The sequence below is a fragment of the Sitophilus oryzae genome, unplaced genomic scaffold (assembly GCF_002938485.1).
Source record: "Sitophilus oryzae breed Bouriz unplaced genomic scaffold, Soryzae_2.0 scaffold_1744_pilon_pilon, whole genome shotgun sequence".
Taxonomy (NCBI): Eukaryota; Metazoa; Arthropoda; class Insecta; order Coleoptera; family Curculionidae; genus Sitophilus; species Sitophilus oryzae.
In genome coordinates this window covers 2120556-2134337 of record NW_022146440.1, presented here as the reverse complement: position 1 = coordinate 2134337, position 13782 = coordinate 2120556, and the positions used below count along the sequence as shown (strand labels likewise).

At 30.6% G+C, this 13782-nt stretch overlaps 1 protein-coding gene across 1 annotated transcript in view; it reads right to left on the bottom strand.

The window, feature by feature from the left end:
* The window catches only part of LOC115881918 (inositol hexakisphosphate kinase 1-like), a 90937-nt gene that overhangs the window by 10467 nt on the left and 66688 nt on the right, over positions 1-13782 (bottom strand). The window contains 5 exon segments of the mRNA XM_030899646.1: positions 5595-5748; positions 5751-5807; positions 5810-5829; positions 7182-7305; positions 13217-13346. Of these exon segments, the coding sequence (XP_030755506.1) occupies positions 5595-5748; positions 5751-5807; positions 5810-5829; positions 7182-7305; positions 13217-13346 (485 nt within the window).

The window sequence follows — 13782 nt, the reverse complement described above, 5'->3', positions numbered from 1 at the left end:
CCTGTTACCTTTGTTAAGTTTCTGTAATTCAAGGTAAAGTTTAATTAATACTTATATATTTTTATTACATACATTTCCTAATATTATAAAGAGTGTCCCAGAAATAAGTTCAAGTATTTTAATTGGTAGTAGTAATGAGTTTTTTTGCGAAAAAAAATGTTGAAATTTTTATATTTTTTTCTTGACATTTAATGGAAAATATTTAAAAACTTTTGAGTGCCGCTTGTTCAGTTTCCGAAAATTTGTTTATAGTGCTTCGAGAGAATGCAATGTTGCCCACGTTATCTACATTCTGTATGTTTATAAAGTACATTCTGTATGTTATAAGTGCGCATTTTTAAATTTCTAAAAAAATACTTAAATTAATAATTTTATTCACTGCAGATTTTAATCATTGTAGATTGTAGATTATTATTAAGTATAGTGCAACGTCTACTATATTTTAAATAGGTATCAAAAATACCTTTTTTACAATTTAGTAAATTGAAATAATTCAGAATTAGCGCCCTCTATTAGATATACGAGATATGTAAATTAGTCAACGTTTGACCTTGCGTTTGACCTACATTTCAACAGACCAGCTGATGGTATTTTAGGTTATCCAATTCATAAACCTCTCTAAAACTAAAAAATAGGCAAATATAAGGCAAGCCTGTAAAAATGCTTTTATTATTCAAATAGAAATATCAATTATTTTGGTGTTTATTCACAAAAACAAAAGTGTGAGATGAAAAAACAGAGGAGTTATTCTCAAAAACTAATTCTAAATAATTCAGGTGGCATACGAATGTATTTTGTGCAAAATACACGTAAAAGCGTAGTCCTGTCAAGAATCGCAATGAAATGAAGTGTTGTTAAGTGTAGAGTTGCGGTTTTAGGTAAAGTGATAAAACGACGCTGTAACCAAATTACATCGATCTCCTAACTATCGGAGTCCCGTTTTCTAATGTTAAGTATGCCCTTATTTTTTTTAAATGTTGTAATTAAAAAAAAATGTTGCCATTATTTTTTTTAAATTCAAAGTTAAACGACTCGGTTATTATCAATTTATTTTAAAATTTATTAATTCTTATTAAATGCTTAATGTTTCTTTTGACTAGATCTACCACCCCTTAAAATACTTGCACTTATTTCTGGGACACCCGTTACATTATACATAGTTTATTTTAGTATTATTTAAAAAAACTGGGTCACCTTGTATGTAGTTATATTTTGAGTTATATTTAATAGAATAGACCTAATATAAATGGGGACATAAAATTATTTTTGGCTACGAGTATATTAATCTTATGACCCGGTATAGGGTGGGCAAGAGGTAAGTCATTTGAGTACGTTCATTAATTCATTTCATACTTTCTTTCGCATTAATTTTTTGTTCAATACGCAACATATAGTTTTGAACCCTTCCCAATTCCCGGATATGCCCCTATATATAAATTGATATAGTACGCATTAGTCCTTGGCAAAATCTTTAGCATAACTACGTTTTCCTGGAACTATGTATTATTAAAACTGGTCTTGTTTCTGGAATTTCAAAGTGGCACTTTGTTTGGAATATAGGAAATTCTTTTTTGGTTGGAAATAAATGATTGTACGATTAATTATAAGTTATAAAAATAAATAATAATTAATTTGAATTCGTTATGCTAATTTTTTAGAGTAAATTCACTTCTAATTAGACGATTCGCATAAATCAATTCCAGTTTAATTATACTATACAGGATGGCCCGAATTGTACTCGGGAAACTTCGGCATGTAATCTGTAGATAAAAATAAGCAAAAAAATGCGTATAAATCAATGTCCTAAAATGGAGATACAGGGTGTAGAGTTTTCATTTTTATTTCCGATTTTCCTAAATAATTTCTGAACTAAAGTCGATATTTGGATGAAAATTGGTGTCTGAGTGTTCTTTGACATGAGAAATTCGATTTCGATCTTATTATGAGTACTATTTGTAGAGGGCGCTACCTAGAAGTTTTTTTAACTGTATTTTGAAGACTATAATGACTATTCCTCTGTACTTACATTAGTTAGGAAAAATAAATATTTCCACCCTTTTTACTTTTAAAAAAAAATCTTTAAAATACATGTCACCATCGACAAAAAATATACCCTATAATATGATACTGTTACGTTTTTCGTCGGTTCCGTGTGGATAGAAAGTCACAATTTATTTAAACACTATTTATTTAACACGAATTAACAAAAACAATAACGATAAAAGACTTATAGAACTATTTACAAACGATTTATAACCAAGAATTTATTTTGAATTTTAGCGCGTCAACTACAATGGTATATCTATAACTGCCCTCTCTAGGCCACAGCCGCCGGCTTTTATACCTACAGCAAAAGAAATCTAGAATAGTCCATAGATCGTTAGGTGCATAGAGAAGGTTTTCGAATGTTCTCGTATGTACTAGTCCATTCCAGTGGGACTCGATTCTTCTCGAACGAATGAATCATTACGGTGTCTATTCTTTAATGCGATGTTAAGGTCCTCTGAGGGCGGAACATATAGTTAGGTTAGGTCGAGTCCACACGGGTCCGCAACAATACTGACACCGTCATAGAATTTCTTATGTTAAAAAAACACCCCAAGGTGTCCGGTGGCGTAGAGGTACAGCTCTCGTTTACCAATCTAAAGGTTGTGGGTTCGAATCCTACAACCGGCATTTCATCAGCCGACTATTTTTTATAAAATAAAAATAGTTTGGGTACCTAGGTCGACTCAGCCTTAAATGCGTACAGTACGTCTATCCGTTTTGTAGCTAGGGGACATCTGTAATGGGGGAAACGATGATTCTGATTCCAACCTACCCTAACCTAACGAAACGATGTTTTTCATAAAAATTAGACGATGCAACCCATCAATAAAAATTTGACAAATTTGCAAGTAGCCAATACAATGATTGGGCGGAGCGATTTGCGCTCGTCAAGTCAACGTATAAAATATATTGCTGTTTATTTAAATGATTTTGTCCGCATTCCTTTCATAGACACAGATCCAGTAGACGTAATTTATTTGGGATTCACAATCCTGAGGTAATAATAGGCGGTTGAAGCGTAGTGCTAGCCACATTACCTTCCTTGTATACCGAACGACTCTAGCATGGCAAGCTGTACCTTGCTACTCCCAAGGCGTTAAACGCTATATACGGGAGCTATTATTATTATATTATTATTAAAAAAACACCCCATTTCACCCAGATATCGACGTTAGTTTAGAAATTATTAAAAAAAAACGAAATAAAAATGCAACTTGTACACCCTGTATTTCCTAAACCTTAGGACATTCCCTGATTATAATTCGAATCAACCTGTATATTTATTGATCGAAAAAATATTAATTAATGAATATTAATTATGAAGCTAAGTAAAAGAATTAATTAAAGTTAAGAATTTCAAGTAAACGATTTAAACGAACGAACAAAAAAGAGAATTTTTCTATAGTACATTTGAGTTTTAGATATTGAAGATTTTATATATTATAGCAATGGTGAGCCCACTTATAGAAGAAACCTAAATAATTTATTATATTAGCCGTGGTCACTTTATTTCCGTGGTTTGTACTTTAATGCAAACGACAGAGATAAAAATATACGACCAGTTGACAGACAGAGAGACAAAATAAAAAGTATTGCCAGTTCGTACAATAAATAAAATAATAAAAGAAAATAATATATCTAAGCTATTCAATAATGCTAATTTCTGTTAGACAGTTGTTTCAGAATCTATTACAGCTGAGTGAAAATGAGTAACTAATTGTGAAAAGTAGTTCCAACCCTAGAGGCAACATTTTTCGTAAACACCTACTTAAAATTTTGATGCAAAATCCGGCAATAACGCATAGAAGAAATGTATCAACCTAATTTGTTATCTCTGTTTAATACATTTGATTTTTCATTTAAGCTGTCTACATCACTGTCTTCCAGACTACGCAGTTTCGATGAACAGATCGGTATATATAAAATCTATAGACATTTCGGTAAATATTTTGAACGAGTAGGACATGAAATATTATTATTTATCGATATATCTTAAAATCTTGACCGATTATATTAATTAAAATTGAAACATTGATTGATTTAAAACATGTGCTTTTTCTAATTTATTAAGGCGAATATTGACATAATATACCGTGCTGGCAACTGTTACTTTTGGGTCGGCATTTACATGTGTGGAAGTAAATCGCATAGGGATCTTATTAAGCCGGAATGAGAGAAATGCGACCGACCGAAGCGACGCGTAACGGTGTGCTATTGCGGCGTTGCCGATACGCCTTTCCCTATCAAGTAAAGTAAAATCACGATCGCAAACCGCTTATTTTTAAAATACTTTTTTTTTCAAGAGATAACTAGATAAAATCATTAGACATGTTTCTGAGCATCTGAAATGGAATTATAAGGATATCGTTAGGGTGTCATTTTTTTTATAGCGAGAAAACGTCAGTAATGGCGATAATTTAAAAATTCAACTTTTTTACACATAACAGGCCATAACTCAAAAACCACTTTAGATATTGAAATTTTTTTTATAAATTCGATAAGGTTGTTTTTTCCATTCAAAAATTGTAAACAATCCATCCATTTACTTTTAGAGCATAGCAATTTTCAGCAATCGTGTAATTTTTTTATTGATAAAGATTTTCACATACTGTCTACAAAGAAAATACAGCAGAAATATCAACAAAGTTCTTGAAAAACCTACAATCTATTATTTCTTATAGATTTCGAGTTATCGATTTTTGAGTTCTAATAGCGCGACCACTATCGAACACCCACTCAATTCCACTTATTTTTACCAAAAATGCAAGTGTTTCTTGCTAAAAAAATTCAAGCTATAGGGAAAATTATAACGACTCGTTAATAAATAAACAAATTAAGTATCACGAGACGTAATCGTGAAGCTAAACGCATGACGTACACCTTTCCCTAGAACTTTAAATACAGACATTGATTGGGTCGACCGGTCAACTGCGACAAATCTGCTATATCCCCTTCCACGTCTGTTAGCGATGTGGACAGTTTCTCGGTTTATTTCATACGTTTGGCAACGGGTTTACTGTCCGCTCTTTGTTCAGTACATTATAAACGTATTGTACTCTTCTTACATACGGAAATCTCGACCCAAGACTAACCTTTGCCAGTCCTTAGTATACTATATACAGGGTGTCCCAGAAATAAGTGCAAGTATTTTAAGGGGTGGTAGATCTCGATAAAAGAAATATATTTTCTCTGTATCGTTTTTCAAATAAGTCCAAAATAACGGAGTTATTTTACTTTGAAAATTTCCAAAAAAATATTTTTTGCTAAAATTTTGAGAAACCACTGGATGTTTTCTGGATTTTCTTTCTTGTAAATTTAATCTACTACTTATGTTGCCATATTATCAAGAAATTATATTTTTTAAATAAAAACTAAAAAAAATCCAAAAATGTTTTCCAAAAACTCCGAATTTTCAAAATTTTTTTTCGCGAAAAAAAACTCATAGGCGTGTTTCTAGGGTTGAACTATACTCCCAGTTAAAATACGTGCACTTATTTCTTGGACACCCTGTATAAATTTCTTTTAGATAAATACTTTTAACATACCTAACACCTAAACTTGCAGAGGTACTGGCTGCACATTTAGCCATCTGTTTGTTTCTCTTTTCAGCCGAAGCGTCGTCCCCATGCTGTCTTGTTCCCATCTTAAGATCCAAAATGCAAGGATTGGCAAAATGCGAAGTTATGTTCTCCAACATCAAAAATACTGTTTATTCGAATTGTCCGACTGTGAAATGCTCTTAATAACATCCTTTGATTGCCGGTATGATGTATCTTCATTCTGACAACAGATCAATTGATTCTCCAAAACTAAGCATTTTAGGACATACATTTATACGAACTTTTTTACTTATTTTTATCTGCAGAATATGCGGCTGAAGTTTCCGGAATACAGTTCGGACCACCCTGTTTATCGGTTTAGAACATCTTGCGACGTTGTCCGATGCCTAACTTCCACGTATTCCGATCGGAATACGTGGATCGGAATTCGTAATCTCAGTTTATTATAAAGTTTAGTATTTGACTTATTATACAGGGTTTGCAGCCAAACAGGGTTGGCGGAAATATACTGTGTTATGTTTCCCCATTCTTCTTAAAAGGCCAAGAGAATATTCATAAGTTCGGCCATCTTCAACATGATCAATGTCTTTTGCTCAATCTTCGACACTAAGAGCCATATTCAATCGCACACAACAATAGTCACCAAAGCCACCTCGTCATTATGAAGAATAACATCAAAAAGTAACAATAGTTCAAAAAAATTGCAAATTGTTGGTGACAAGTTCATTTCGCTCTTAAAAATTAACAAAGGCATGTATTGACATGAGTCAAAAATCAAAATATTCAGGAGACATGGTTCTGATCGAAAAATAATGTTTTAGAAAAATTTGCTTATGAAGTTATTGCACAGGGTGTTTTAAAGATGGGTCAAACAACTCTTCGATTAACCCTGTATAATAAGTCAAATACTAAAGTTTATAATAAACTGAGTTTACGAATTAAAGTTGATATATTTATATAAAGATTACTAAAAAATCAAGTAAATAGGGCTAAAAATAAAAAAATATAAAACTTTAAACTTGACGAAAAAATTTTCTGTTGCATTTTTTTGCATCTGAATGTAGCAGTAGTTAAAGGTGTGTGAGTTTAAATGGAGACAATAAGTTACAGTAAGGTTAAATAATAATAAATGCAATTTTTTAGTTATATTTATTTAAATTCTAAGTTAAGGAATACGAGATAACATACTGCAAATTAGACCTAGAACATGAATTGAAGATGAGTCTGAAAAACAAAACAGCATAAAAATATTCAAAACGGATAAAGAGGTAGCTTTAATTTTTTCAAGATGGTCAAAATGTGTAATGTAAAATACTTATATAAATATTGCTTTATTCAATATCTGGAACAATGTGGATTAACATTATTTAGAATTCGTTGAAAGCCTAATTACAACACTATTCCTCGCGGGTTCTAGTTTAACTTTAGCACATCTGCAATTTGATTTTTTTTTGTTTTTGTTTCTAGGACAAATACCTAAAAGCTGATTTTCTATAATATTTTGTGGGTGCATCAGTTTTTCTCAAAAACTTTTTTTTCTTCATTAAATAAATCAAAGGTTGGACAACTTACTTTAATACATCTTCACGTTTTCTTTTCCTGTCATTCTTGAGCGTTTTAAGATTGTCTTCTGCAAAACTAGGACTGTATCGTTTCTCCATTTTAGATCCGCTACATAAAGTAGCTTGCATTACTCCTGAAACAATCCGCAGGTTTATGTAGAACAATCTCCGTTATTAAAACAAAAAATGTTTCATTTGAAAATTCTTATTGGACTTTACCCGTTTATTTTATTAAAAAGTTATTATTAGTACTATTATTAAGCTCAATACATTGTTAAATTATGAAAACTTAAATTAGAATGATAATTAACATAAAAAAAACAAAAAAGTCTGAAACATAATTAATGGATTTTATGAAGAAAATATATCAAATACCATAAAAAGAACCCATTAAAATATATAACTCTTCTATATGTTTTCCTCAGAGAGTAAATTAAAAACGAGAATTAAGTATACTTTTGGGACATTTCACAAAAATAAAAACATTTAATTAAGGTATACTGTATACTATTAAATTTCAATTTGTGAATAAATAAAACAATTTTTGTAAAATGTCCGAAAAAATAACAGTGAAAAATTCCAACCCGTTATAAGAATAAGTAGCAGTAGTAATCGATACAGGTCCATACAAACCCACTGAACCATGAGAAATTGGCTTATTGGGCATGGGCCGACTGTTTTCGGAATTTTTCGGGCCGCAGGCAGTCGCCATCTTGCCGTCCGTGACATCAGCCGGGAAGGAGGAGCCCTCAATAAAACAATGAAAACGTTTTGTGTGCAAATAACCATGAGAGAACGCATTCATTCAACAATCAAACTCAAAGACGTGTTCTGGCAAATTCCTTTTATTTTTCGAACGACACGGCAACGTTGGCGATAATTGTTATTTTCGATGTTGCCATGTTTTCAGATTTTTCGTAGCCTTAGAGTAATAAAATATATAGAAACAGACAAGATTATTGTTTTGTATACTCGTAATAAGATAATAAATACTGATTATGGCAAAATTCTGGATTTTAGAACATCCGGGTTAAAAAGGTAATGCTTGGTTTCTGTAAAAGTGAAATAAAATTTTAAGAATGTATCTACGTTGTATAAGCTGTATAATTAACTTATGTATGTATATGCTGTATAAATTATTTACAGATCCTAATATAAAATCTCGTATGGGTGTATATTTGAATATGTTTTTCCATGAGCATCGATAGTTCCCTTGATTATCTTTATGTCGGTACAGTACTTGGCAGTATAATCTTACTACGGCAGATTAGAGAGTTATCACAGTAATACTGACAATATATTTTTAAATTGTTAAAAATAAAATATTAGCGTTGATTGAAAGAATTGGGAAGATACGCATCCTAATTGGCGAATTCGTGACAAGGCTGATTTGATTTCCCCGTACGTCTCAAGTGCTGTACGGTGGGGACACCAATCGTTCTGCGGCCGACGCATAAAATACTTATTTTCTCTAATTCGACCAGCGAATGCATATTGAAGACGGTGTGGAACTGAAAGCGACAGTGTTGCCATATTGAAATGTGTAATATCTGTAATACGTGGGTAATCAGGGTTCGGAAGTAGTTAATTAAGAAGTAATTTATCTGATTAACTATGTGTTTATTTTTCTGTTATTGTGTTGTACTTTTCCCGTTCATTAACTACATGAAAACTACCTAAGAAATAAACTACCTATTGATATTATGAATAATTTTGCTTTGTATGAGGAGTCTAAATAAATAGTCTGTTTTCTTAAAAATACATTATGTGTTTTCTAAAGCTTCAACTTATTATAACCTCACCTCAAACCTTTGACATTTGAAAGTTACATACATATGTTACATAAACTACACCCTCTACATAAATTACATTAACTACATGTAATGTAGTTTATGTAGTTTTCCGAACCCTGCGTGTGATATGTTTGACGAAAATATCTATGGATGAAAAATCCATGTTAATGTATTGAGAATTTATTCGTGTTAAACATAGAATAAACAACAAAAATAAAAAAATAATAATTATAGGTACTGAATATGTCGTATAATCGAAAAAAGTCGTTTAGTTGGCTTGGAAATGACGATCATTGACAGTTACTATAATATTGTTACGTTTTTCGTCGGTTCCGTGTGGATAGAAAGTCACAATTTATTTAAACACTATTTATTTAACACTAATGAACAAAAATAATAACGATAAAAGACTTATAGAACTATTTACAAACGATTTATAACTAAGAATTTATTTTGAATTTTAGCGCGTCAACTGTATATTTATAATGTTTCTAATCACCTTGTTGGAAGTAGAATAGATAAAAACCTTAACATCAATGTGTGTTTCTATTCTCCCCGAATAGCAGTTGAATAGAAACACAAATGTTATTTTTATTTAATATTTATACGCATATTTTTCAAAAATCAAATTATATGTATACGCAAAGAAGAAAGAAGAAACAAGGACCCATGTTTTAAAATATTCGGGAAAATAATACCACATTTTTATCAACCGGTATATCGCTAATAGCCTACGAAACTGTTTCTATTCACCCCATTTTACGGTACTGCAACAATATTTTACATATGAGATAACAGCGATCTTAATTTCCAAGCTAACTCTGACGCCATTCTTTGTTTAATCATATAATATTATATTAAATTGTTTAATAATAGAAAATCTGCAGTGGGATTCTGTAAGCTCCGTAGCAAGAGATTTCTTGCCTAGCCTATGTTATTTATATACGATTGATGAGTCACTAGACAGGAAATATGTTTACAGAATCGCACCGCTGTATTATTAACGTACTGTACCCAAAATCCGTAAATCTACGGATTTATCAGTAGTTCTGGTCACACTGCCTTCGGCAACCACTCACTCTGTCAACTGAAAGCAGAACTATGATACAGTATTCTTTATCAACGCGCAGCGGCGCCGCGCCGGCGCAGAGCTAAACTAGATCTCGGTAGGTTTTGTGCCACGAGACCGCCCGTAAGGTTGCGCATCCTCTTATTCTTATTTCCTTCAATCAACGATATTAGTCACAAAAAATAACATATTTAAAAACCAAAACGTGCCATTTAGCTTTTAGATAATTATAATCCCCGTCTTGAAAATCATTTCCCTAAAATTAGAAATGAAATATCAGAAAAATTAACTTAAAAAAATAAAATTTGTATTTTTTTCCTTTCGTGAAATAGCAATAACATTTTCTTCCAGTACTATTATGCTAATTTGCGTTAATTGTAAAATCTGGAGTACTACGTTACTTACGTACCTTAATACCTGCAACTCGTTTGTCTTATTTAACAATTCGCATTCTTAGCTCGATTGAAGCTCTGTTTATAAAAATTATAAAGACCAGTACCCTGATTGCCTGTGGCACTGTTATTACTCTAAAGCTGGTTTTAAGAAAATAACTAGAAATTGCCAGTACACAGTATTAAACCCCAAAAAGCTACTTTCTATTTCCATAAATTACTATTTCTGTATACTTACCCACAGTAAAACATTTTTACTTACTTTTCAACAGTGATAACATCACTAAAATATATTTTTTCAAAGTGTCGTTTTTTTAAATATTTATATATAAAAGTATGTATGGCAATACAGGGTGTATTACAATTAATTTAGAGTGTTTATATACCGTTTTAAAATATTTCCTGATTTTCTTATAACATCAATAAGGAGGTCTGTAATATTGCTTTGAGCTACAATTTTAATTGAAAATTATAAAAGATTTGGCATATTTGTACAATATAATCTGAAAATATGATTTAATATTTATATACCTTTATTACTTATAATAAGGCAGAAACCGTAGAACCAAAAATTTAGTTGTCCTTATACTTTCAACATAGACACAGATATTTAGAATATAGGGAACTTCGTATATTTAAATGTTATGATTAAAATTTTGAAGCGGGTATAGTAATGATCAGTTTTCATTATTGCAGAATAAATATAATTTTCAGAAAAAGTAAGTAAAGTAACTTTTGAGATAACATAGACACATATTTTCATTAGAATAGTATATGCGTATCATATATTTTAATGTTATGAAAAAGTGGATGACTAATGGATAAATCACTTTAAATTATCATGTTGTTAAAACTCAGTGTTGTAAAAAATAAACAAGTTAAGAAAATAGTCAGATTATATTAACCATTTATACAGGGTGTCCCAATATTAAGTGGACATAGCACTACTACTGTATTTTTTACTAAAAATACGTAGTAGTTCTATGTCCACGGAATATTGGAACACCCTGTATATCATATAAATTTTATAATTCGTCTTTCAATTGTCTCAACGTTTATTATTATTATTGTGGAAATCGCTTCAAAAAATGAAATAAAACTATAAATATAAATCACACAATATTTACAGTATTTCATTAAATATGTTTTTTTAATAACTATTCACTTAAATGATCAGAAGCAGTCTACAACAAATAATGGAAAAATACACAAAACAAAAATATATTGTAACACAGCCTGTACGTTTTAGGAATAAGAATAAATACACCTGCAAATACACTACTTATTTTTAGCATTTTTTTTTATTTAGAAAAAGTTAAAAATAATTTTTAAAATATATTTTCTTCCCAAGAAAAAATTAAAATTAGGATATTAAGAAAATATTTTAACTGCTGAAATAATACATCACCATTGATTTGTTCATGATTGATCTATTTGCATTTTGCTTAAACGAGCAGCCAATAAAAAATTCGGGAATAAAAATATCCAAAGCACAAACATTCAACACTCACCCATTGAAGCATTCAATTTAACGAAAGTAATAACAAAATATGATTACCTTTTTTAAAACACAATAATAGTAATTATTTATTTCTGACAAAATTACAAAATATTGGGGCAACATGACATTGTTGTTTATATGTATAGATAATATGACTACGCAATAAAATGAAAAATAAAATAAAACGGTTAGACAATGATCTGATGTATAATAAAAGTAAGAGACTAAGTTTATGTAATTCAATTAAAAACTAAGTTTTAGTAATTTAACAGTAATAATTAATTGAAATATTTAATCGTCTCTTTCTTTTACTAAAAAGCTATAGAAAACTGTTGAAAATATTAATTTCTTGTACACCTACCACCAAACTATAATTTTCAAGTTTTTTTTAATTTTTTTATTGATGCAATTATTAATTATTATGAATATTCTTTTTCATTTATCTCTTTTTTTATCTTTTTATTTATCTATTATTCTACTATTCTTAGTATCGTTCGGCCCTAGGAACAAGTCTATGAGGTTTTTTCGCAAAAAAAGATGTTGAAACTCGTGTATTTTCTTTTAAATTTTCCTATTATTTGAAAACTTTTTAGAGCTGCCTGTTCATCGCAAATTTTCCCATGGTATTACCGCATATAACCATGGTTACGGCTTTACTCTATTGTTACGGCACTAAAAGGGATGCAAATACAGAAGAAATGTGGTGGCTCTCAATTTTTTTTGAATTTTCAAACTTGAATAACTTGATTATTTTCAACTTATTTGAAAAACGGTAAAGAGAAAATATGTGCCTTTCGTTGATATCTACCGGCCCTGAAAAGATTTGCACTTATTTAAGACTCATCCTGTATAACAATCAACTGACAATACTTATTATTTATAAATTATTATAGTTAGACCAGTTAGTTAGACTGATAGAATCCTATTTAGATACGATTTTATCTATCTACAGCACATAATATATCCTTAAGTTTTCCATAGCTTGAACACAGTTGAGGTTAAAAATATTGCTAGCAAATGTTAAGTATTTGAGACATAAAATAACAAAAACGTTCTAACCACTTCATCTAGCTAGTTTATTTTCGAATATAAGAAATATGTAAAAATAAACATTGCTCCTTACCAATAAGACTAATTTTTATCACAGATAAGAAAAATATAAAGAACACGAGTAAATCAAGTATTTTTTACTAATAGTAAACTTAGCACTATTTTAGCGATCACAAATCGTTTTAAAACTAGAGTCTGGTCTCCTAAGTCCCATAAGTAAATCACTATTACTCAGCTTACCTTTATATTTGGGAACGAACATTTTAATATCTTGATCTTGGATATTTTGGTAAAAATCTAGTTCCCTATAGTTCAACGGTTTGCATATCGTGCTCGGGTTCAGTACCATAAGTCTCGTGTGACCGCCAACCTAAAATCAACAAACATACACCAATTAGACTCAAATTATAACGATTATAAAGTCTGATTCTAAAAGCGTGAGAGTACAAGACTCATTATAAATGCAAAACGCGTTTTCTTGTGTACAGTAATGATGGGCATTACGATTCTTTTTAGTGAATCGAATCACACGATTCAATTTCTCATATTGACTCGACTCCTACGATTCGTTCATTTGAACGAACCACATGCACAATTTACGTTTCATAAAAACAAGAATCGTAACTGGCACTACCGGCGATAATTTGGTCGGACAATTACTTAAGGGACCAGAGAGCAAATATACAGTTCTTTCATTTGTTTTTCAACACTTTATGACACTGGCGTAAATGGATTGATTATTTTACCAATAATATTAAATTATCAATTCAATTCATATACCGGGTGCGTCTCAAAAGTGGCTCACC